Raw genomic sequence first — 26254 nt, forward strand, 5'->3', positions numbered from 1 at the left:
GGAGGGAGGCTCAAGGAGGGGAGGTATGTATACATATAGCTGATTCACATGGTTGTACAGCAGAAACTAACATTAAAAAGCGTTCTCTGATTTAAAAAAAAAAGGGCAATTTCATAACACTGAAACTTCCCCTGATTACTAGAGATCAGTACATTGTTCTTACTATTATTATTAATAGCATCTTTGCCCACCTGCCTTTATGGAGCTGAAGATAAGAGCTGTGAGGTAACACTGGAGGGGAGCTCATAATACTGTACCATTAACTCTACCTACAAACTAGGGTCAAGCCCTTAGTGAAGACCATGGGCAGGATCCAAGAATGGCAAGAAGTTAAGGATAAACAGATGATACAAGTATAAAATTATAACAGGGTGAACCTCTGAGAAAGGAGTAGCAAAGGACAGGAGAAACACACTTGTAACCAAATACACTGATAACTTAAAGGTAACAAACTAAGTCACACATCAATAACATTTATATATTCATGATAAATTCCCCATATATCCTTGTATCACGCAGAAAACTTTTGTACTTCCTGTTATTGATTTAACCATGCCAACAAAATAAATGCTTGAAAATTCATTTTTCTTTTTGCTGATAAAGAGTCTTACAGGACGGGAAAGGTGAATTGCTCATCAATTCACAAGAAAACTCTGTTCTTTTCTGATTCACGATCTTATAGGTCACTTGATGCATCAAGACAAAATGCAATCCAGTTGTTCTGATGTTTCTCCAACTAGTTCTCCCTTTTCTCTAAAGGCCACAGAAATATCTAAGCCTTCAACATACAGCACAATTGTATATTTCCACTAACAAAGGAAACAGAATCTTACTAGAATATGGCTTATCAGTTTTTCATGGGTTTCATATTCTTCTCAGATTTCCATTGAATACAGTAAAATCCTTAAACTAGTGAACATTAAATGTAACTTCTAATTTTCTCTTCAGTACATCTTTTCCCTATTATGAGTCAAAATTAATATCAGGCTTGCAACTGTGATAGGGCATGTACATTAAAATTATAAAAGGGATCTGTAGTTGGAAAGAAATTACTATGTAAAACCTCATATAAATCGTCTGCAGGTTTTTTTCTCCCTGATCTTCATCTCTACCTCCCAGAAAACAAATTATAAAAAGAAAGGCTTGAAACTACTACCCACTGGGACTGTTAGCCCAAAGGACAATGTCTGTCACAATCTTTCTACTTACCATGAGTTATTGTTACCTTGGGTAAAAGATTTTGAAAATTATTAATACACTTGTAATTTCAGCCAAATAAATTTGACTTACTTGATATACCAATAATAAACAAAGCCATAAAATGTTTTAAAACTTTATTTCAACATAACTATACTTACAGAAATAGGCATATTGGTTAATAGAATGCAATTTAACTTACCCTACACAATTTGAACCAAAAAACTTGGTACATGGTTTGCTTTAAAAAAGAAAGAAAAAGGATTTGCAGTCTGGTTTATTTTTTATCTATTACAAATGTATATAAAAGATCTTCCATTAAATGCTGCTGAAGTAAACAGCATGAACCTTGAGAAATTAAACTTTGGTTTGTCTCTGAAAAATAACATGTATTGCACTGTAAAAATTAATAAAGTTGGTGCAACAAAACACTGTTGTAATGTCTCAATGCCAGTTCATAAAGTTCAATAACTAATGGATGCTGATGAAAATGGGTACAGTCTATGTATACATGTGAAAATATAAAAGCCATCCAATCTAGTCTGAATTAAAACTAGCAGTCCAGTTCACCTGCTGAGGTCAACAAGGAAACTCTGCACAGTAGCTATTTTTCTGATTTGTGCAAAAAAGAAAATGAAGTTTCTTCCCAAGCTTTTCAGTCTAGAACTGAACTACAGGAAAGGTATTCTGTCCATTGTCAATATTCATGGGATGATATGCGATGACTCAAGCTTAAATCTGAATTAGCACTTACATGCAAAATAGTCCCTAAAGTTAAAGACCACTTGACTTCAGAAGTCACTTCGAAAGTCACAATAAAGATATAATGGCCAGTCTTGGAAGACTAGGGTAAAACACCAGCCATAGTTGTTAAGAAATCTTTCAAAAAATGCAGCCCTTTGTGAACGACACCTCATTAAAAAAGGGGGGGGGGGCAGCCCCGTAGAAGCAGCTCTGAAAAAAGAAAAAATATATAACTTAATATATCTTAAAAACCAATGTGAATATAGGTTCAGAAGATAGTAAAAGAGATATTTTTATAAGGCTACCTAGGATTAGGCTTATAACATATTCTAGTCTTTCAACTTTTGCTCTAGGACTAAATATCAATTTACAAATAACATGTTCACCTTTCATTCCTTTATCATAAGGGAAAATTCTAGCTTCAATCCTATCCAGTGGAGGGGAAACTGAGAAAACAAAAAAACTCAAACAATTCCATGTAAATATCACATTTTTTAAATGGAAGAACTTCCAACTAGACCAGAAGTTCTTATTACTAATACACTTTTCATTGAAACAATTTTTAATAAGTACAAATACATGGCATTAAGTTTCAGAACCTAATATAGGCCTGACAATCAAGTCCTTATTTTCTGGAAGAAATGCCTCAAATCCACTCAATTTCCAGTAACAATGTTTTCACAGATCACTTTAATAAAGGGTTTTAATTTCCTTCATGTTTTTGCTTTTGGCATTCTAGCCTTAAAATCTAGATAGGAAAATTAACCCAATTTCCCAGAAGTCAAAATTTTTTTTTTTGAAGTATCAAAGAATCCACAAAACCTCTTTCCCAAACCGATTCCCAGTTGGCAATTTGTACTTAACATGAATTTTTTCACATATATTGTTAAAAGGTAACATACAAAATGTACCCATGAACATTAAAAATAGTTGTTTGAAAGATTTAACTAGCCTTATAATTTAAGTTTTAAAACATAAATATTTGCAGCTTGATCTTCCGTTGGCAATGATTGTCGCAGCTTAGAATTCAACATCATTTACAAATCCCCACCATGCACACAAAACACACACCAGTAACACACAACTTACTCATGTCTTGAGAGAGTCTTCTGCTTCTTTATATCTTTGGCCTCCCAGTCAATTCCAAGTTCAAATGTCTTTTAACAAACTTCAATCTCAGATTTTTTATCAAGTTTCCCACTAATACTTCAATACTTTTCCTAATCTTTCACGTTGCATTGCCAAACTCTGAAACCTTTCTTAGACATCATCAGACAAAAGAAAGTAAATGAAATATAAAGTGGTTATTTCAGAATAGAATATGGGAGGGTTGAAATTATTCAAGGCTCCCTATCAGGATCATACTTTATTGGACTACAATGAGTAACTGCTATCAATAAGAAAAATCCTTTGCTGGATTCTTTCATACTCTTTGGTGACTGGCCAAAGAATCTACCAACAAAGTTTGGAAGTATATACTCTTTCATACAAAGTACCCTCCTAGGAACACCAGAATAGCTGCAACTCATTTGAGGCCTCACCTATAGAAAAAGGCAGTCACGGGAACAGCCAGGACACCCACTAGTTGGTGGAGATCCCTGAGAAAGTGTGATTTTTTTTAATCTGGACTGAACTTCAGTTTCATCAGCCTTTTCCACTGTATTCACAGGAAGTAGCAGCTGGTCTACCAACACTCACACTACCTTTCTCATCCTAGGTTTTCTGTGTAATTGCTATGGCTTTGGAATCTCACAAACTGATATTGTGTGTAACTTGAAGGAGTAATTATCCCTCCTAGTTCCAGATTTGCAGTTTCCAAATAAAAATTACAGTTCTTTATTCAGCGGAGTAGACATAAACAACAACCATCTACGAAAGAGGTTTTCCTCTAAGATGATTTAACACTGCACTTTTAGGAAGTAGATGTACTAAGACACGTCAAAAGTTTACTTATGGTTGATATTTGAGATAAATATCCATTCAATATACACCTAGTGGTTTATTTATTGTAAAGTTCAAACTGAGAGCTATGATTTCACTACATCCATTTAAAATAAATAACATATGAAACGCAGGCTCTCGCATATATACGAATTGAACCTGCATATTTCATTTGCTCAGAAATTTGCACACAATAATATTCTGCAAGACAATTGCAGGGGAAAAAAAAAGGGAAAGGGGAAAAAAAAAAACCTGCCCTTTTGCAAACAAGATTAAAAGCATCCCTCCGAAGAGGAAAAAATAAAATGCAAATATATGTATAAAGTGTTACTGATCAACACAAATGCTAGTTCTAGAAAAAAAAAAAATGTAACTGCATAGATTAAAAAAGTGCAATATCTTAAGCCATTAAAGCACCGAAACAAAAAAACACACCAAAATCAGTGGGTTTTTTTTATGACAATTAACATACACACAAATAAGAAATACCTATTGATAAAAACTCAGGAAGTAAATACCTGAACTGATAGAACATCTACTGTTGGCAGAATTTCTCTTCAAATTCAATGTATTTTCTCATCTTTAAAATAATTTTAAAGTGCTAACTTTATATAAAGCAGGCAAATTCTTCAAGTAATTTGCTATTTAAGTAAGCCAATTTTTATAGGGCTAAACAAGGAATGAAGAATAAACTAAAGTGAAGTAGGAAGACAGACATGAGGAAAAAACTGACAAGTTATAGCTGAACAAATTGATAGAATGCTCTAATACCACGTTGGCATCCTTGGTTCACTTAAAGGCAAAAGATAAAAATATTTTTAAAAAGCTAACAGGTTTAGATGACTGCTGGTTTAGTATACTAACTCGCTTGGATTTACTAAAATGTGTACATCAATAGGTACACAGAGTACTAAGAAAAAGAGTGCCACTTAAAAATCAAGATTGGACAGTAATTAATTTTAAAAACAAAAGGCTGTCTACTACTACAAATGGATATAAAATGTCAGAGATCTTATACACTAAGAACTGGAGCCTTGATCCGACTTTCATTACTCCTGCCCTTGAGCTGCCTTTTCAAGAAAGTATACATTAACCAAATGGCGATTGAGGTGTTTGCTGTAATCTTTTTCCTTTCGAAAAGAACGATCACAGAAGATACAAACGAAATCTCCCTCGGCCACTTTGACAGCCAAGGCCTCCTTTCCGTTTTTCCCACTGGTCTCTTGTGGAAGTGGCCGAGCCCCGTTCAATCCAGAATCATCACTATCCTCTGACGTGTTGTCACTTAGGTCACTTCCATCATGACTGTGGATGCCTTCATCTTCATCCATTTCCTGAGACTCATTTACTGCCACGGTGACAGGAGGTGATGCCACAGCAGTTGTGGACACGGCTTCATGTTTTTCCAGTGGTAGAGCAAGTGGTGGTGAAACTGGTTCTTCAACTGCCGAGTCTCTGCTGGGGAAATTCTCTGCTTTCTTCTCATCGGTGCCCATCTCCGTATCACAGAGCATAGCTTCGGCTTGATGTTTATCCTCTGAAGTGTCACCCTCTGGCATATTCACGTTTTGTTCAGAGGATGGAGTGTTGGCAGATTCCTTGATAACAGCAGCAAGACCAGCCAGACTCTTATCTGCCTCTTCTGCTCCCACTTTTTGAAGAGGGGTTTCTTTATTTCCTTTGCCTGCAGGGAACAAATTTTGGTCTTTTGATTCTTCCCCTTTTAAGTTTTCCTTTGGCAGGGGTGGTGATGGTGGGAAGAGATCCTGTGCACTGGCACTTTCTTGTAGAAGCTGCTTGTCTTTAACAGGCACTAAGCCAACCTCAATAAGGACTTGCTCCTTCCGTGCCATTTCACTCAGCACGCTGGACTTTTCCTTTCTATTATCTTTTCGAGGAGACCTTCTGGGAATCAGCTCCACGGGAGGAGGAGGCTCTGTCTGAACAGGCCCCTTCTGAACAACCTCCATCTCAGCATCCCCCACAGGGGGAGGGGGAGGAGGAGGCTCTGTCTGAACAGACCCCACCTGAGCAGGCTCTGGGGGAGGAGGAGGAAGAGGAGAAGGCTCCATCTGAACAGGGGTCACCTGAACAGGCTCCATGGGAGGAGATAGCTCCATATGAACAGGCCCCTTCTGGACAACCTCGACCTCAGCACACCCCACAGGAGGGGGAGGGGGAGGAGAAGGGGGAGGGGGTGGCTCTGTCTGTACACACCCCACCTGAGCAGATTCCATCTGAGTGGGCCCCTTCTGGGCAGGCTGGCTGCTTTTCTTACATGATTTACTTCTCACAGTTTTCTTCTTTGTACTGTTTTTCATGCAAATGTTTTGCTTTTTAGTCTCCTCTCCTTTGCTGTCATCCTTTGGCACTTCCTGACTATTTTTGGATCTGCTTTCTGCCTTCTTTTTCTTTTTTGTCACAGGTTCCTCATTATTAACAGGCTCCTGTAAGGAATGAGCTTCAGCTTCCACCTTCCTTTTGCTTTTCTTGCTTTTGCAGCTTTTTTCTGAATTGTTTCCTGGGGGCACATCCACTTCTTTAGCTTCCATGGCTGATTTGCGAGTTCTGGTGGTCACTTGGCTTGAGGTATTATTACAAGGCTTTTTCTCTTTTGAAATATTATCTTTCTTCTCCACTTTTACAGACCTCTCGTTTTTCTTCCCAGTTACATCCCCCTTTACTTTTGTCTGCTCTGTTTCTGTTTTCTCACTGGTGCCTTTGTTATCAGGCAAGTCAGCCTCTCGCTTCTTGGTTTTCTTTAGTTTCACCTTTGAGACATCCATGGTTTTATTAGGACAAGTAGGATGCTTAGATTTGAAATGATACTGCAGATTACACTTCTTGGAAGCTGCATAGTCACATACAGGGCAGTTGAACTGCCGTGGATTAACATGTAGCTCCACGTGTTTTTTGAAGTTACTTCTGTCTGCTGTTTTGTAGTCACAGTGTGGGCAGTTAAGAGGTTTAGGCCCATTGTGAACTTGTCTTGCGTGGCGGGTTACTTCATGTTGATTAGAGGCCACATAACTGCACTGGTCACACTTAAACGGCTTCTCACCTGAAGGTAGACAAGAGATGTTACAGAAGGCACACATTAAGAAATGAATTCAAGATTTATTCAAATATGCTCATCAAGAAGTGGAGACAGATATAGATATATATATATATAAATAAAACAAAACCACCGAAACTATTTCATGAAGACTTTATCATGCAACTTATATTTACCATATTTATTTGTATATCTTTTCTCTATCCTTTGACAGTGATTCTCATACCAAATGGAAGAATAATTATCTCAATTAATCATCTTTTAAAAATTCATTAAGCTAATGCCCTCAGTCACTAGTAAAGAACACAGATTCATCAAGAAGTACACAACAATTACTGGCAAACTGATCTGGGCTTTTTTTTTTTTGGCTACCCCTTGGGACTTGGGTTCTTAATGTTAATTCTAGGACAAGGGAACTCAAAGAGATAAGGTAATTTTAAAGTTTTTATCTTTAGTTAGGGAATAATGAATAGTATAATGAAATAGAACACAAAATTCCCATACATTCATTTAATATAAACCTTGGAATTTCAAAAGAAGTATTTTACACTCTCTGCCACACTCCCAGACCTTTCATGTGAAAGTTTTAAAACAATGCCTTGGCCTCAGGGAGCAAAAGGTGCTTTCTTTCGATTTAACCCTTTGTCCTTTATGGCAAGAGCTGAGTCAAACTTTTCCAGTGCCAGAGCTGCTATTCTACAGAAAAAATGTAACAAGCTAAACATCTTTTCTTGATTTTCTCCCACCTTCTTCTAGACTGGACAAAGGAACTAGGTAAATGAAAAGGGGCATACAAATAGATATGGCATATAAAATAAGAACAAAGTCATAACCACAGGCACATACAAGACCAGAAGCCTCCCACCCACCCCTAAATTAAAGGCATAATATTTAACTCATTCTATCTGAATACATACCCATCTAGATCACAGTCTAGCAAATATTACCAAACGGTATCCAAACCCCACTGGTCCAATGGAATGCATAGCAGAAAAATGGAAATTGACATTTATGAAAATTCATCTCTTGAACATTCTCAAATTCACACCAAATCTTTTTTCATAAAGCAAAACTATTCAGACATTAATAAAACCACAGAGATGGTAAGCTTTACCTGATTAAAAAGATGTCTGACGACAGATCACAAAAACTTTTCAGGTATGGCAGACTGAAAACGCAGTTTACGATTATGTTCCCATTGTTAGTGATCACACATTAGTCTACCAACAGATTTCTAACAACATGATGCATTACTCTCTACTCGGTCCTATCTTGTCCTTTCCATTAAATGACTTCAATGGAGACAAACATCTATTTAACATATACAGACACAGAAACACAGAATGGGGAAAAGAAACGTGACCTAACTGTTAGGAACTTGTTCTACAATAAGAATACCTGGGGGAATCAAATATGGGGCTCTGCAACTTACTGTGAGGTCTTCAGCAAGGTACTGAAAACTCTCTTAAGGCTCAATTTCCTCATTTGTAAAGTACTCTTGAGCGTTGTAAGCTATAAATAATCCAATCCATTTCGAGCACTTAATATAGGACAGATGGCCAAACAGTCAATACACATTACCTGTAATTCATGATTTTTGCAATGAACTGGTCCAAGTTATAGAATGGCTAAACAAAAGGGAAGATTTCATGTGCTTATCTTGCCTTACTATATAAACCCTGCCTTTGAGTATACAAAGAGTTGATGAATGGAGTTGATCCCTTTAGGAAAATATTTGAGCTCACAAAAGAATTATAACGAAAATGTCATTTTATGGATTTCCATGGTGGCTCAGTGGTAAAGAATCTGCCTGTCAATGCAGGAGACACAGGTTTGATCCTTGATCCAGGAAGATTCCACATGTTGAGAAGCAACTAAGTCCGTGTGCCACAACTACTGAGCTCTAGGGCCTGAGAGGCTCAACTACTGAGCCTATGGCACTATGTGCCACAACTACTGAAGCTTGTGCACCCGAGAACCTGTGCTCCCCAACAAGAGACACCATGACAGTGAGCAGCCCAAGAGTAGCCCCAGCTCACCGCAACCTGAGAAAAGCCTGCACAGCAATGAAGACCCAGCACAGCCATAAATAAATAAATGTCATTTTATAAGCCCTAATGAATGAGGTTATTTACACAGCCTGCATCAAGCAAGATGTAAGCCTCCATGTGTGAAACAGTTACGGAATGGGAGTTCCTAGGATTCTGTTTAAAACTGTGATGACATCATTTAATTGCTTCCTTCACTCCACCCCCATTTTTGCTTTATTGTCACTAAATCTTTATTGTATTGAAAAATCAATTCATCAAGTTCAGTTTATTAATACCTAGCTGAATGAAAATTCTTTTGCCCTGTACCAACAGTTTTAACTTAATTCTCTTTTCCAGTTCTAGAAATACTTCCTCATTTTTAATTTTACTTTTATGAATGTGTCATATGTCTCTTTTATTCTTCCTAAATAAATTACAGATGTAAGGCACATTCTTATTAAAAAGAGCCCAGGAAGAGCATAAAGGGAATTTCTAACTAAACAATAATAGGGGCATACTACTCAGCAATAAACAAGAAGTTCTGATAATGCAGCATGGAATGAATCTCAAAAACATTTTACAGAAGTAAAAAAAAATTAACAGAAATCAGAGTTATCAGTTGAAGGGAAATAAGGGAGTACTGACTGGAAAGAGTACAGAGGGAACTTTTCTAATGGTAGTAGAAACATTTGGTGTCTTCACCTAGATGGCAGTCAAATAAGAGAAAACATATACAAAATCACTGACTTGTAAACCTAAGATGTGTGTATTTTCATGTGTGTAACTTAGACCTTAATAAAATAGTTTAAAAATTTTCAAAATGAACTCCTATGCTAGGAGAATGGGGGAACTCTCCAGGGTGGTACATACAAAAATATAATGGCAAACATAAATTGAATGTATCAGGATCTCTAAACTATTTGAGTGAGGATGCTTCAAAACCATTACTTACAAACACAAATAAAACACAGAATAACAGCTGATTAGGTTAGTGTGTCTATGTATTTCACCACACCATTACTCTGATCCCTTCTTACTTTGGCCTCAGAAGACCTACCTGAATGGAAGTGCTCCAAGGAAATAACCAAAGTAGTTTTGTTTCATTAACTAATTTGTCATTTTAGCTAAAATGTACCAACTCAACAGAGCCTAATTTCTTCCAGAAATGAATCTAACCACACACTTCTCTTCCCTAAAAGATGAACAGGGAAGTGAATGCCCAAGCTGACCTGTAAAGATCACACTCCAGACCACAGAGAAAGCACCCAAGATGTTCAGTCCATGCAACCCAGTTAGGAAAGCTACCTACTCAATTTGACCACATTTGGCACCCCACTCCAGTACTCTTGCCTGGAAAATCCCACGGACGGAGGAGCCTGGTGGGCTGCAGTCCATAGGGTCGCTAAGAGTCGGACACGACTGAGCGAATTCACTTTCACTTTTCACTTTCATGCACTGGAGAAGGAAATGGCAACCCACTCCAGTGTTCTTGCCTGGAGAATCCCAGGGACAGCGGAGCATGCTGGGCTGCCATCTATGGAGTCACAAAGAGTCGGACACGACTGAGGTGACTTAGCAGCAGCCGCCTCAATGATTCGCAATATAGGATCTACTGGAAATAATTCAGCACACTCATACACAAAACAAACTAGCCATGTTTGTTTCCTGTTAGTGACTCACAAATTATTGGCATTCACTAGAAGATGGTGGCTTTGCTCTCTCCATATTTTGTGGTTCCAATTTCATTATTCTGTAGCTTCTTGAGCCATTTTCTGAGCCATAATATTCTGTAAACACAGCTGATGACTAAAAATGAGGGTGGGAAAATCTGAAGCCAAATCCTAGCTCTTCTAAATTGGAGGAATGACAAATTAACCTTAGATAAAACATTTATCGTCTCAAAACCAGTGTCCTCATCTATAAACTGGGATTTAAGTATTCTAGAGGTACTAAGATTTGAGATAACAAGTTTTGATTTTTCAGTACAATAAATAGTAACTGCTACTCATTATTAACACTTTAAAAATATTTGCTATATTACAATGGCAATTACTAAAAATCAACTTTAAAATATAGCAAAAGATGACAGTAGTCAATGCAAAATCATTCAGGCAATCATTATTGTTTGGTGTAAAACAGAGATTAACATTTATACAGTGACAACAGTATTACTGAGTCAATGAAAAACATACAAGTGTGTTGTCATTCTGATCCAGTGACACTAATATAAGGTCAACCAGATATTTCAAGTGAGACACTTACAATTCAAACATTTAGACTTAATTACCAGTGTACGTGTTGTACAGGGCACAGGGAAAGAGGAAAAACTAAAGATACCATGAGAAAGCTAAGCTAAGACAAATCCAGAAGAGAGGACATTCCACAGAAAAAATGGTTGTATTTCTTCAAGGCTTTAATTTCCCCATTTGTAAAATGGGGACAATAACAGAACTTATTATCACAAGTGGAGAAGGAAATGGCAACCCACTCCAGTACTCTTGCCTGGAGAATTCCATGGATGGAGAAGCCTGGTGGGCTATACAGTCCATGGGGTCGCAAAGAGCTGGACACGACTGAGCGACTTCCCTTTCTTTCTTTCCATAGTTCCTTTTGGAGAAGCAAATGGCAACCCACTCCAGTGTTCTTGCCTGGAGAATCCCATGGACAGAGGGGCCTGGTGGGCTGCAGTCTATGGGGTTGCAAACAGTCAGACCCGACTGAGCAACTAACACACACACACACATTATCACAAGACAGTTATGAAAATGGAAATGATCTAAATCATGAAAAACTCTTTTATTTAAAGGCTACAGCACAAGTATTAGTAGGATATGATGGCCTATCCTCAACAAAGCACCCAGGTTACCCACAGAAAGTGAAACCACGAAGCACCCAAAAGTAATACTAAAAACAGGTTTCTGGTTAAGTGACTCAACTTAATAGTTAAGAAGATTGAGAAGGAGCATTCAAAGTATAAAACTTGACAAGCATGTAAGGTCAAGAAGGGCCAGTAAGCATGCTGTGATCCTTCACAGCTGCTCAAATTAGAATTCATACTGTAATTGAGTCTTAATCATTGACTTAAAACAGCAATACCCAACAGAAATAAAATGCAAGCAACAGAGGTAACTTTAAGTTGTCTAGCAGTCATATTACAAAGGCTAAAAAAAAAAAAAACAGGTAACAATAATTTTACTTACTTAACCCACTATATTCAGCATCATGCCAACATGTAATCAATATTGTTAAAAGATTATTTTATATAATTTTCTTCATACTGTTTAAATTCAGGTATGCATCTCAATTCAAACCAGCCACATTTCACAACCTCAGTAACCACATATGGATAGTGGCTATCCAATTAGCACAAACTATTATCCTAAGGTAAGGGAGTTGGGTCTATATACACTTTGGTACACAGCAAAATTTTAGCAGAATTCCCCCATGGGGCTATATATTCTAAATTTAGGAGAATACGCTCGTCAGATGTGCTTGTTCACCAAGGGTCAGTGTGACTAAAATGATTTATGCACTCTAGACCACCATTGTAATATTGACCTAACTGCCATTTATCTACGTATTTTAATAATGGGGACCAATTCTGGTTGGTGCTCTTGATAATTTCAGTCACTGGAGAGGATATAAACCTTCTACTTGCTATAGTCCTATATTTTATCTATTATAAGTTAATAAATTGGGATCCTGGTTATCTACCATTCTTTAAAGTTTGGCTTTTTAAAAATCAGCCTCAGAAGCCCTGACAACTCCCAAGAGAACAAATCCAAATTTCAGAAACTGAGCAGCTAAGAAGGAATCCCTGGAACCTGGTAACCACACACTATGAAACTTGGTGTTATGCTTTGTTGGAGGGTAAGGGAGGCAAGGGCAGCTGGGTGGGAGTATGAGAAAGCAGAGGCAGTTCAAAAAGGATTAACCAGCCTTGGTCTATGTTCAACTTTTATTACATCATGGAACTTTTGGAAGTTTTGATAACAACTAAGGACCCTCGCCTGGACAAAGTACACACATTCATCTACATTCAGTTTTAGACATTCCACCTATGGACTCCCTGGTTAGGAATCTCCTTTAATACAGCTCTACCCTAGTAGACCACTAATTTTTAATTCTAATTTCAGAATTATGCTATAAATAAACTTAAATAAGGATCCAGTTCCAAGCCTAGAAGAACTTTCTTATAAGCGCAGTTTACTAAAAATGATAGATGGGAGATTGGAACTGACATATATATATGAATTACTATGTATAAAACAGATAACTAATGAGAACCTACTGTTTATAGCACAGGGAACTCTACTCAATGATCTGTGGTGACCTAGATGGGAAAAAAGTCTAAATTAGAGTGGATATGTATACTGTATAACTGATTCACTTTGCTGTACAGTGGAAACGAACACAACATTGCAAAGCAGCTACCATAAAAAAAATTTTTTTTAAGTTCCTATTTCTTACCAACCTGAATGAGTACGCATATGTCTGGTTAAATGAGTCTTCTGAGAACTTGAGTAAGGACAAAGTTCACATTTATATGGACGTTCACCTACAAAAAATAAAATCATTAGTGTTCAAATGTGAAAAAATAATGCAAATACCATTCTTATCAACCATATACACATCATGTAGTACTGAGCATTTTTTAACAAGGATTTTTTTCCCCTGTTCCTGGCAAAATGATCAATTTTTATCATGTATTAGAAAGATCATTTAAAATATACATTAACTACATTATTTCAGCTTTGCTAATAAAAAGTATCACTGGTTTTCTGAATTCTCATAGCCCTTTTAATTTTCACAGTAATGCTACATGTTATTACATTAAATATTAAGAACTGAAAAACTATCTTGGATCAGGTTATCAGCAACATTTTAAAAATAGAATTATCCTTAAAAAAATTCACAACATTGTAAATCAACTATACTTCAATGATATTTTTTAAAAAATCTACCCAAATTTTCTGATTACTTGAGTAATTTTTTTGGTCTTTATAAATGATAAAACTACTATTTGAAATTGTTAGCTTTAAGCAGTAACATTTTTGAATGAAGAAGCTACTGTTTCAAGCTAAAATTTTCAAGTGGTAGCCAGAACTTTTATAAAATAGATCAGTGTTAAAGCAAATTATAATCATTAAGTGACAGGGATTGAGAGTAACTGAAGATGACAGGCTAGTGATTTACTCAAGAATTAAAAAAATCAAAGGCAGGAAATAAGTATTTTTTGGACACACCTGTCAACCACAAAACATATTTTTTTAAAAAAGCTTGATAGGGACTTTCCTGGCAGTCCAATGGTTAGGACTCTGCACCTCCAATGCAGAGGGCACGGTTTGGATGCCTGGATGGGGAACAAAGATCCTACATGCCACGGGGTGCAGCCAGAAAAATTAAAAAATAAATAAAAATAAATGCAGCTGTCTCTCAGGATGCAATGGAACATTACATTAAAAAAAAAAGGCTTGATAATTTGTTTTCATTTGTTCTTTGGCCACAAGATAATAATTATGACTCTGGACAAGCTTCTTTTTCTGTAAAAGTATCTTTACTCCCTAGAATTGTGAGAATTTAAATCAAGAAAATGTATGCAGAGCATTTAATGCAGTGCCTGACACACAAAGCCCTCAATAAACATCAGTTATTATTTTGTCTGTAAGTTACAGTAGTAGATGTGTCTAAAAAACTGGGATAAGAAAAAGGCGAGTACAAAAAAAATAGAAAGCATTGATGAGTGTGAAATGTATCTTTAATAACCATTCAGTTGTTATTAGCCAATTACTATAAGTTAGTTGTAAATACATCATAGCAATAAAATGCATACTTTGACATAGAAGAATTTTAAGACAGCTTAAAAAATGTTGGATACAATTCTGTAAAGAAAACATATAAATGGCCAATAAAAACATGAAAAGATGTACAGTATGATTAGCTATAAGAAAAATTCAGATCAAAACCATAGACATGAAGACATCACACCCAAAGGATGGCTACAATCAAAATGACAGATGTTAAAATGTATTTGTTAGGAGAATTATTTGTGGAGAATTCAGAACCTCGGTACAGTATGGGTGGGACTGTAAAAAACAGTGCAGCCACTTTGGAAAACAATTTGTCAGCTACTCAAATGATTAAACATAGTTACCATATGGTCTAGCAATTTCATTCCTAGGTATATACTTACCCAAGAGAAATAAAAATATTACATCTACACAAAAACACATACATATTCATAACAGCATTACTCCTAACAGCCAAAACCTAGAAATAATCCAAATATTCAGTAACTGATGAATGGATGAATAAAATATTACTTATCCATACAACAGAGTATTAATTTGGCAATAAAAGGAAACAGTATTATTTGGCAATAAAAGGAAAACAAGTACTGTACATATGACATGGATAAACCTTGAAAATACACTAAGTGAAAGAAGGTAGCCACCAAAGATCACACATGATTCCATTTATATGAAACACTCAGAACAGTTCAATCCACAGTGAATTGTATGGTTTATCAATTGTATATTAGTGAAGCTGTTACCAAAAAAAGTGAATGGAAGAAAAATTTAATACCCTTTCAGATTAACATGAAGGATCAACTAAGGATAATTTACTTTTAAAAGTCTTCATAACAAATAGATTGCTTCCATCTGTGTAACTCACCAAACCAGGCATAAATACTCTAGAAATGCTAGTAAGTTTTCAGTCATATATAAGGCAAAAATGTAATCTTTTAAAGTAGAATTTGTGTACTTCAATAAAAATTAATTTTTTAAAAAGCAGAAATTGTGAACTAGCTAAATATCAACCCACAAAATGAAAAATCTTGAGTGAAGATTCAAATAAAAATCCTCAGTCCCTTACCATGATAATTACCTATAAAAAGAGACTCAGAACTTTGAATCTTAGCTGCATGTGACCCTGAGAACATCACTTCAGGTCTTTGGTAAATAAACACCCTGCTTCCTCAGCAAATTTTTCTGAAGATTAGCAGAATAAAAGCACCTAACCCTTAGCACTCAGTAAAGGAATTTAAAAAACCCACTAAGTGAACCTGAAAAGGTTCCCTAAGTGAGAAGTAAGAAACAAGTGATTCCTGCGGATCGTTTCTATATTTCTGCTCATTAGCACTAGATAAATTAATTTTTCCATAAATACAATTTTCATGCATGCATTTAAAACCAGAAGTACTCTCAGAATTTACATAATCAAAACAGTATCCTTCTATTTATACACCAACAAATTAGTTTGAAACTTTTTTTTAAACACCACAAATAAACATAATGGGGGGTGGTGGGGAAGGAAGCTTTTTTAAAGTATTAAGACACACTAAGTTTAACACTAAAAGTGCAAAATGAGATATGTGTACCTATGGAAGTCATAATATTATTGTGGAAATATCAGCCTTACATTGAGGTGAGGAAATGTTATTCAATAGATGATGAAGTATATAAAATACAGCCATTAAAATTAGTCACCTAATCATTTCATGACATACACAATGTTAAATCATTATGTTGTATACCTCAAGCTAATACTGTATGCTAATTACAACTCAATAAAAATAAAATTTCAAAATATTAAAAAAAAATTAGACACCTAGACTATAATGACAAAAAACCACTGTAACAAAAAAGGTTTGAACTCCTCTGGTGGTCCAGTGGTTAAGAAGCCACCTGTCAACGCAGGGGACACGGGTATGATCCCTGGTCTGGAAGATTCCACGTATCAGGAGGCAATTAAGCCCCCGCACCACAACCACTGAAGCCCATGAGCCAAGAGCCTGTGCTCTGCCAACAGAGAAGCCACTACAATGAGAAATCTCCAACTAGAGAGTAGCCCCTACTCTCTGCAACTAGAGAAAGCTCCTGCATAGCAAGGAGGACCCAATGCAGCCAAAAATAAATTAAATAAACAATTTTTTTTAAGTTTCAAAAAATTCACATAAAAAATTGGAAATTTATACTAAAAGTGAAAATTTTCCCGTTTTTTAAATGTTAATTAAGAACATTTAAAAATGTTCTTAAATCAACTTAGATTTATCGTTGAAAACATTTTTAGATTTGGGGGAAATTTTTTAAATTGTTCAGTGACTCAACAATTTTGAAAGTATTAAAATACAACTGACACTAATAAAATCAAAATTTAGTATGACAAAGACACTGGTAATATTCTTTATGATAACTTGTATGGTGGTTACGTAAGTGCTAAATCACTTCAGTGGAGTCTGACTCTAGCCTGCCGGGCTCCTCTATCCATAGGATTCTCCAGGTAAGAATATTCGAGTGGGTTACCATGCCCTCCTCCAGGGGATCTTCTCGACTCAGGGATCGAACCTGGGTCTCTCATGTCTCCTGTGCTGGCAGATGGTTTCTTTACCACTAGCACCACCTGGGAAGCCCGGTTATGAGTACAGATTTTTAAATATTCACCACTGTCAGTAATACCTTTTTCAAAAAATCCATAAATGTGTACATGTAAAAGTCAAGCATTTTACCATATGTCAGTTACTACCTGAAAGCTCTACAGATAAAGGCCAATCCTAAATTAGGCCCCAAAGGTTTCACAAAACTATTAAAGGAACATGAAGTATTTATGGGGGAAGTATATTTGGTATCTGGAACTTGTTTTATGATACTTTGGTGAGGTTAGTTTAGTCTAATAGTTTGTCTAATTAAAACTGTTTAGTGAACCACTTCAACATCAATTCCTCTCCTCACTAAGACTCACTTTTAGCACGGGGTTCAGTCCTACAGAGTGACAACTACTGCAAATGGGATCTGATGCAAAGAGCATTCCACAGCCCTTTTCTCTGCTGATGGGAGGAGCAGAGTACTAGGTTACCTTATCTATGTTGTTCAGACCAGTAATCAGTCCTCAAAGGTACCAATTCACACCAAGAAAATGTAACGCAATTATCAATACTTAGAAATATTGCTTTTAAAAAATAAGACCCCTTAATTACACAGACTTGAAAGTCAATTTAAAACTGAATAATTAAGGGGTGTTGGGGAGAAATGGCAAGCAACCACTAAGAAGGGCTTCCTTTTGGGGTGAAGATGTGTTAAAATTGATTGTGGTATTGGCTGCACAATTCTGTGAACATACTAAAGCCAATGCATTTTAACAGTAAATGGAGGAATTGCGTCAAAGTGGAGAACATCTCAATAAAGCTGTTATTTGAGGTACAAGTTGATATATGAGATATGATTGCCAAATGTGATACAATAATAATCTGTAACTGTTGTGTACAGGTGATGGGTACCTGTGGGTGCAGTGAGGCATTCTCTTTACTTCTGAGATATTTGAAATTTTTCACATTTTCCATTTTGGGGGGGGGTAGAGTACACTTAATAAATGAGAAAGGTCCTCTTACCTGTATGAGTTCGAACATGCTGAACATAATTGTTTTTTCTGTCTGAAAAATAGTTGCATTTTCCACACGTGTAAACTTTCCTTGGAAAATGGTTTCTCAGGTGTTTCCTCCAGTGGTATTCACTCACTGTGGTGTATGTGCATATGATACACTTGTAGACTCGCTCATTGTCCCCGGCTCGGGTGTGATGTTTCAGGTGAGCGGTATAGTGATCATAGCGATTGGTATTGTAGCCACAGCGGTCACAGCGGATGGGGCCCTTGGAGAAATCGCCCTCTTCCCCAGTGGAAGAGCCGGATTCCCTGGCTTTTGCTTGCTTCTCTGCACTTTCTTCCACAAAAAATTTCTTGGCGCTATGAACTCGGATGTGATGCACAAACTGCTCTTCAGATTCTGCTTCATACTGGCATGGTTTACAGCGGAAGGGTTTGGTCTTCAAGTTCTTGCACTTGTCCTCTGCTACTGGTGTTTCCTGAGGAAGGTCTTTATTTGAGCTGTACGTTTCTGAGGCAGCTGACACCTCAAACACAGGCCGTGGCTGGACAACACTGAGTTCCAAACTGCCCAGTTCCATGTTCTCCAGCCCACTGGGTTCGCCTTTCACCTCAGGAGACTCCTCAAGTCCTTCTCCGTCGCTATCTGAGAAGTTGCTATCCCCAACAGGCATCAGTTCTGCCATCTGTCTTTCTTCGCCAACCAGGTAATCACAGCAGCCGCCATTTACTTCCCCAGTTAAGGCCACGTTTGCCAACATGATGAGCTGAGGCGCAGCCAGTTCAGCTCGAGAGAGATCAGGCAAGTCATACATGTCATTTGGCAAGGCCATGCCCATGGTGCCGCTGCCGGTGAACAGCCCTCCTCCTCCGGAAGACTGCCCCATTACCTGGGTGGCCATATCTGTGCTCTGCATTTGAAACAAAACAAAAAACACAAAAGTACCATTTTAAGCATAACTTTTACTGGTCTAAAACAAAACATCACTGTAATTTTTCTAACTTAAAAAAATACATTTTCCCATATAATCTTTAAACTCAATCAGCTTCATTAACTATTGAAAATAAGCCTTTAAAATAGCTTTGTAATTCCAAATTCTCTTTACTGCAGTCATCAAAAAAATTTCTATGACCCCTATAGGAAATTCTATCAAGTGTTTGACACATGGCATGTCTTCCCTCAAGCACTTTTCCTCTCTGGTGGAAAAATTAAGTAACCTTCATTTTTAGAGCTACTTAAAATTATATTTTAAATTCTTTACATGAATAGTAAACGGCTGTCCTCTTAACTCCCCCTTCAACAGTTCTGGTCTAAATCAGTAAGGGGAAAAAATCCAAAAGCCAATTGTGCATAGATTAAAGTATGGTCTGCAAAGTAGAAGCCTGTAATAACTGGTCCGAGAATTAAATCTCATATGAACTCAACTTTCTTCAAAAGAATAAACTACCACTGGCCCTTAAACAACAAGGGGCTAGGAGCACTAACTCCCTGGTGTAATCTAAAATCTGAGTGAAACTTCTGACTTCACAAAAACTTAACTACCAATGTCCTAATGTTGACCAGAAGCCTACTGATGACAGTTGATTAACACATACTTGGTATGTTATATATATTACATACTGTATTATTACAATATAGTAAGCTAGAGAAAAGAAAACGTTAATAAAACCATAAGGAAGGCCAGGCCAGGTGGGGCTGGACAACAACAGGAGACCCAACCCCGACACCCATGATCATGATCTTCCAGGTGATGCCTGAGACTCTCTGCATCTTCATTTATGGAGCACTTTCCAAGGCCAGGCCTTGGAATGCAGCCCTGCAATGATCAGCTCAGTCTCTGCCTTTGAAGGCTGACAGTCTAGTGGCTATACATCATCCTGGTAAGCCCCAACTCACCAAAATTGTGACAAAGGAGCTGGCAGAACAGGGAGCTAGTCCTGAGGTTCTCGGAGTACTGAATCCTGCTTATCTATGAAATGCAGTTAACACCTCAGCAGGACCTATTTCCCCAAATACAGGATGACCCTTCTGTTATTCACGTTATGTAAAAAATCCTAGAGACTTGAGAAAAAAAGGCCATTGAAGGTGCTATTGATGGCTAGTTAATAAACCCTACAGTGACTGTCAATCCATTTCAGATACTTGTGGCAGCAAACAAAGCCGTTCACCTCTACAAAACGGGAAAAATGAAGACAAGAACTTTACCTACTGAGATTATTTTCAATCTTTCCCCAAGTAACAGTATTTCACAGGCCATGAAAAATTTGGTATCACAGCAAATGACACTTTAATTCTAACTGCTTTTATCGAAGAGGGAGAAAAACATATAAACCAGGAAGATGTAATATCTCAGACAGAAAGTCATCAAGTTTCTCTAAAAAATCTCCTTGAAATAACAAATATTACAGAAACCAAAAAGATACTTTCTTGGGATATTATTGAATGTTATCACTTGTAGAATGCCAACAAAAGACGTTTTGTGAGATGACAGAAATAGTAAAAATTTTCCAGCATCAAAACAGGGAAATTGTAAGAAAAAATATATTTACAGTAATGTATTTACTGATACCATAAGTTTAGGTACACGTATGTAATATACCCATATTGCCTTATGCAATTTAAAATGTTGTTAAACATTACGAATGCTAGACATCAAAAATGAAAAGATAGTATGAAAAAGAAATTCATACTTATTTATGGGTATAACATTTATGCACTGATAACAAAGAAGCAACAATGACTACTTTATGATAACTTAATGTGATCAATATAATTGCATCCTGATAGTCTAGCCCATGTGCAAATGAATGAATCTTTATAAAAATGTTATGGCATACAGTACTACAGTGATATTCGTCACACAGTATTAGAAATGTCACGTTTAAAAAAAAAAAACTACTTACCTGTGACAACAGGCTGATACACAGTTTTACCAATTAGGAGAAAGGCATACTATATGGTGGTGTAATTTTTTGAAAGCATAGTTCAAAAAACAGCAGGGTAACAGACAGTTAATTTTATATTAAATATCAATCACCTTATATTAATGTAAGGGTAGGCTATCCACTTCAATACAAGTCTTGCACACTATGTTCTACAGAATGAACACTTAGGTGATAAAGATGATGACACAGTAACATCTCAGGACTCTTGCCATGAAGTTACTAGATTTTTCACAAGATACACACAACTGATAAGTTTATTAACTGTACATACAACATGATGATTATTTACTGTTCATTAAGTGGAAGTGGAGCATCACAAAGGTTTTCAACCTACTAGTCTTCACTCACATTGAGCAGTCTGAGAGGAGGAAGGGTTGGTCTCGCTAAGGAGTGAAAGAGGTGGAGGAGGAGGTGGAGAAGGCAGGAGAGTCAGACTCATGAAGCTTGATGGAAATGCATCCCAAATTTTGTTTGACTTTTTTCCTTTTTCATTTCTCCCAAAATGTTCCTATATGGTATCAATCCTTACACGGTTTGCTTTAGTTTCACTGTCTGTATCATAGAATGCTCCATGTTGTAAAAAAGCACTCATCTTCATCAAATTATCTTAATTCTTCTGATTTGAATTTCTCCAAGACCCCTGTCTTAAAACTCATCTTACTTTTTTTTTTGCTGTGAGATCCATAATCTCACTCATAATTTCCCTGATTCACTCGGTTGTAAATCCTGTGAAGTCATGCACAACATCTGGACAAAGTTTTCTCCAACAGGAATTTACTGTCTGGTGCTTGATGGTCTTCACAGCTTTTCCTATAAAAACAGCATCTTCAATGGTGTAATCCTTTCAGACTTTCATGATGTTCTATCAGGGTTCTCCTTCCATAGGACTGACAACCTTTCCCATCTTTTTCATATAGTATCATGTCTAATGAGCTTAAAGACTCCCTGATCTAGAGGCAGAATTAGAGACAATTCTTTCTCAGGGAAAGTAGACCACTTCAGCATAATTAATGTTGAATTTGTGGGGTTCTGGGTGGCCAGGAGCACTGTCCAAAGCAACACTACTTTAAAGAGCACTCCAGTATTCCTCCCTGGGAAATCTCATGTAGCTGGCAGGCTACAGTCCACAGGGTCACAAAGGAATAGGACACAACTTAGTGACAACAACAGCCCCTGCTCTCTACAACTAGAGAAAAGCCCGCATAGCAACAAAGATCCAGCACAACCAAAAATAAACAAGTAAACAATTTTTAAGTGAATTTTCAATCTGACATAAAAAGGTAGTTCCCAAAACATGCAAGGTTTTCAGGCCTGCTGGTGTAGCTGCAGTAATGATTTCACGAATTTCCTTTTTCTTTAATTAAAAAAAATTAGCATGGATTCATTTATTTTGAGATGGTGGGCAACCTCAAGTGCAGACATCAATTTACACAAGTACACATCAACCAATTCAACTTTTTCTTGTAACAACTCTGCTTCTGGGGAGCACTTCCAGTATTACAAGTGGTACTATGGGTCCATGACGTTATTCAAGGTTTCTGGTATTGCACTAAACAGGATGAAAAATATGCTAGAACTGCAAGTGGTGACTTTTTACTGAAACACAATTTACTGGGGAGAGTGCTGATTAGCCTCTCCGAGCATTTTCAGCAGACACTTGCAACACTCAAGCTCAACAAAATTAACAAGACGTGGCCACAAAATTATTACATTAGTACTGTATGTACTGGAGTTACTTTTACACAATTATGATTTAATAATGAATCTCAGTTTACATTTCTATGAATGGCACTAGTGCGGTTGCTTATGCGGTTGAGTGCAAAAGTCTTGATAAATTTCAACCTATTAGATTTGTCAGTAGTAAATAATAGCAGACTAGTATTTACATATATTTTACATATTCATAACATCTTTTCCCTAATTTTTTGATATTACTAGGCTGCATGGTTGATTTGTTAATTTTTTCAAAATACTGCAAAGCTCAAAATCTTTACAATTTATTCCTTGAAAAAAAAAATCCATGTATAAGTGGACCCCCACAATTCAAACATGTATTGTTCAAGATCAACTATAATGTGAAAAAGTACTACTTACTGATTATTTAACATGTTAAAAAGTAAAAGCAAACAAAAAAAAAGTAATCACCTTTTCTCCTGTGAGAAGAGATGTTTGGTGTATTTAAGACTTCACAAATCAAAGTAAAGGAACTTTCAAATCCCCATATAAAATAAGTCAACTCATCTTCACAATCAGCAAATTTCTTCCACTGTACTTGACTTGGCCCATTTGCAAAGCGGAGCCATTACAAGATCACCTTGAAACCTCGTTGGGATTTTATACACCGTTTTCACACTTTACTTTCCAATCTAAAAGGTGTTATTCACGAATCAGGTGTTCTCTTACAAATCAGAAAAAGCAAAACAGGTGGCAAAGACGAAAAAAAAAAAAGAATGCTAAACCCAAAATACAAACAGTAATCCGTTTCACCCAAGTGCATAAACACGAACTCGTTGAGTCATAGGTACCAGCGAAAGTTGGAATCAAATGCCATCACACAAAGCAAAGGCTGTCCAAGGCCTTAACGAAACAGCCCAGGCGACTCCTAATTCCTATTTCTCCCCAAACCCTAACTACCATCCCGACAGGCATTTCCACGTTGCTCAGGAAGGCCGTCCGCGCACAGCCCGAAAGCCCAACGTGCCGCTCGGTTCCTACGTGCTGCCTTCACCAGAGCCGGCCTCGGCCGCGGCATTCCTGACTGAAATAGGCATTCGGCCATTTTCTCAAAATACGCACCAAACACAAAGCAGCTCTTCGCAAACTCCGGCGCCCTCGCTTCCCCTCGCTTCGGCCCGCTCACTGCACCACCGACACATCAAGTCGTCCTGAAGCGTTTCCTGGGCTCCCCACCACTGAAGACGGCGAGACGGGCAAACTCGGGGCGCCGTTGGGCCAGACCGAGTCTTCCCAGTCCAGGCTGCCCCCTCCCGGCCCGCGCGCCCCAGTCCGGGAAGAGTGAGCAAAGTTGCCGCGTCGTCGTCGTCCCGGCTCCTCGCCCGCCCAGGGCTCGCCCTCCGCAGGGGGCCGGGAGCCTCCGCGGGCGCCCTCCCGAGGCGCCGGGCCCCGAGCGCCAGAGGGGGCCCCCTGCGCCCCGGAAGTCTGAGGCTCACTCCCCCACGGCGCCCCGCAGGACGCGCGTCCCGGCCCCGCCGACTCCGGCGGCCAGACGACCCCGCACGCAGGGCCTCGGCGGCCTGACCGCCCGAGCGCAGAAATCGCTGTCCAGCCCCATTGGCGGAACCGCCCGGGTCCCCGGCTGACTCAACCCGCCCGGCCGCACTCAACGGCGCCTTCCGGCGAAAGGGAGAGGCCGGGGAGGGAAGAGGACGCGAGGGCCGCCGGCAGGCGAGGGGCTGCGGCGGGACCCGGAGCAGGAGGAGCACGAGAGGAAGTTTCAGGACTAGGGCCCCAAGCAGCTCCGCTCCTGGCCTCAGGACAAGACATCCCCGGCGCCTGCGGACGCGGCGGCCCGGCCTCGACTGGGGAGGGGGTCCTGGCGCCGCGCCGCTCCCCACCGACGCCCCCGGCCCAGCCCCCCGGCGGCGACGATGTAACCCGATCCCGCCCGGCCGCCCGCCCCCGCCCGACGCGGCGCTCGCCGCCGCCCGAGCCACAGTATCTGCAAATCAGCCCTGGACAGCGCCTCGCTCCGCGTCCTTCCGCGCCCTCCCCTTCCCGCGGCCACGGCCGCCCGCCGCCCCCACCCGACCGTGTCTCAGACCGCGCCGCGCTTACCGGCCTTCCTGGGCGAGGAGGGGCGACGACCCGCGTCGCCGCTCCTTCACGGACTACTTTTCTTTGTTGCAGGAGTTTCGGGGGAGGGGAGGGAGACGGTGGAAAAGTTGGTCGCTGGGCCCGTCGAGGCCCGCGAAGACCCAGTGGGGCTGCAGAGAGTGGTCAGGCCGCTGGCTCTCGCCCTGCGGTCCGGGCCGCCGCCGCCACGCACAGCGGGCTCTGGGACCCCAGGCCTCGGCGGCGTTTACTCTGCTCCTGCGCCCTGAGCTCGCGGGAGCCGCACATTCCAGCACAGGAGGCTGCGCCGCGCACCCGACCCGCGCCGCCGCCGCCACTCCCGGGACACGCCCCCTCACCGCCCGCGCGCGCCCGCCGGACACGCCCCCTCCGCTGCCCTAACGCGTAGCCGCCTGGCGCGCCCCGCCCCTGGGCGAAGGAGGTTGTGAGCCCCGGCTGCGCTGAGGGCGCGCCCAGGGTTAACCGCGCCTAGTTCTCCCAGAGCCTAGTTCTCACTTGGGCTCTTAGGTAAAAAAAAGACGCAAGCCCCTCTTCATTTGTTGATTTCCTTCGTAAACTAACAACAGAAAGTTATCTCCCAGCCCTGGAGCGCTGTTAAGTCTACAGACTTTGACCCTTCACTTTAGAAGCATTGTAACCCGCTCTTTCAAGTCTAAAACGCTCAAAATTACCGTTGAGAATTTCTTGAAGACTCCACCCATAGCCACCCTTAACCAATTAAACTTCGTATTAAGCTTCTTTGGGGGGAAAACTTACACACACACACATATAAAAACAGAGAGAGGAAAAAAAAAAAAACCTCGATCTGTTAGTGAGTTGTAAGAAGAAAATGTTTCTGAAAAATTATGGACTTAAATTGTGAGAATGAGGACAGCGGGGACAAATCCCTAGACATGGAAAGTAGCAGGTCATTGCTGAACCTTCGAAGCACTATTTCGGTATAGCATTACAGAGGATAAAGAAGGTGGTGAGGCTGTGGAGGCTGCTTAGTGAGCAAGTTTTGGAGAGTAACCAGCTTCCACTTTTTTAAACTAGGGTAGCCATGCATGATACCTGACAGATAGCAATATGCTAGAGAGAGAGAATAGTTTCTGCACCCCTTTCTTTTTTGTTTTCACCAGAAATGTCTTATTAGTTTGCCTTGAAA

General features: G+C 39.2%; 1 protein-coding gene across 3 annotated transcripts; it reads right to left on the minus strand.

Annotated features, from left to right (window-relative positions):
• Positions 1–1317: 1317 nt before the first annotated feature.
• LOC145544946 (RE1-silencing transcription factor-like) lies at positions 1318–25428 on the minus strand. Of its 3 annotated transcripts, XR_014081748.1 has the most exons (5): positions 25090–25428; positions 18356–19259; positions 13442–13525; positions 3031–6943; positions 1318–2151 (listed from the first exon to the last, which is right to left on the minus strand). XR_014081748.1 is itself a non-coding variant. In XM_081588357.1 (4 exons), exons 2-4 carry the CDS (start codon positions 19248–19250, stop codon positions 4932–4934), a joined length of 2991 nt encoding a protein of 996 aa, XP_081444483.1. In that variant the 5' UTR covers positions 19251–19259; positions 25090–25428; the 3' UTR covers positions 1318–4931. The 3 variants fall into 3 exon arrangements, 2 of the variants coding, with proteins under 2 accessions (XP_081444483.1, XP_081444498.1); XM_081588357.1 differs by having other exon boundaries at positions 1318–6943; XM_081588372.1 differs by having other exon boundaries at positions 1318–6943; positions 23440–25428.
• Positions 25429–26254: the final 826 nt, after the last annotated feature.

This window comes from Giraffa tippelskirchi, chromosome 1 (assembly GCF_054371585.1).
Source record: "Giraffa tippelskirchi isolate mGirTip1 chromosome 1, T2T-mGirTip1v1.2.pri, whole genome shotgun sequence".
Taxonomy (NCBI): Eukaryota; Metazoa; Chordata; class Mammalia; order Artiodactyla; family Giraffidae; genus Giraffa; species Giraffa tippelskirchi.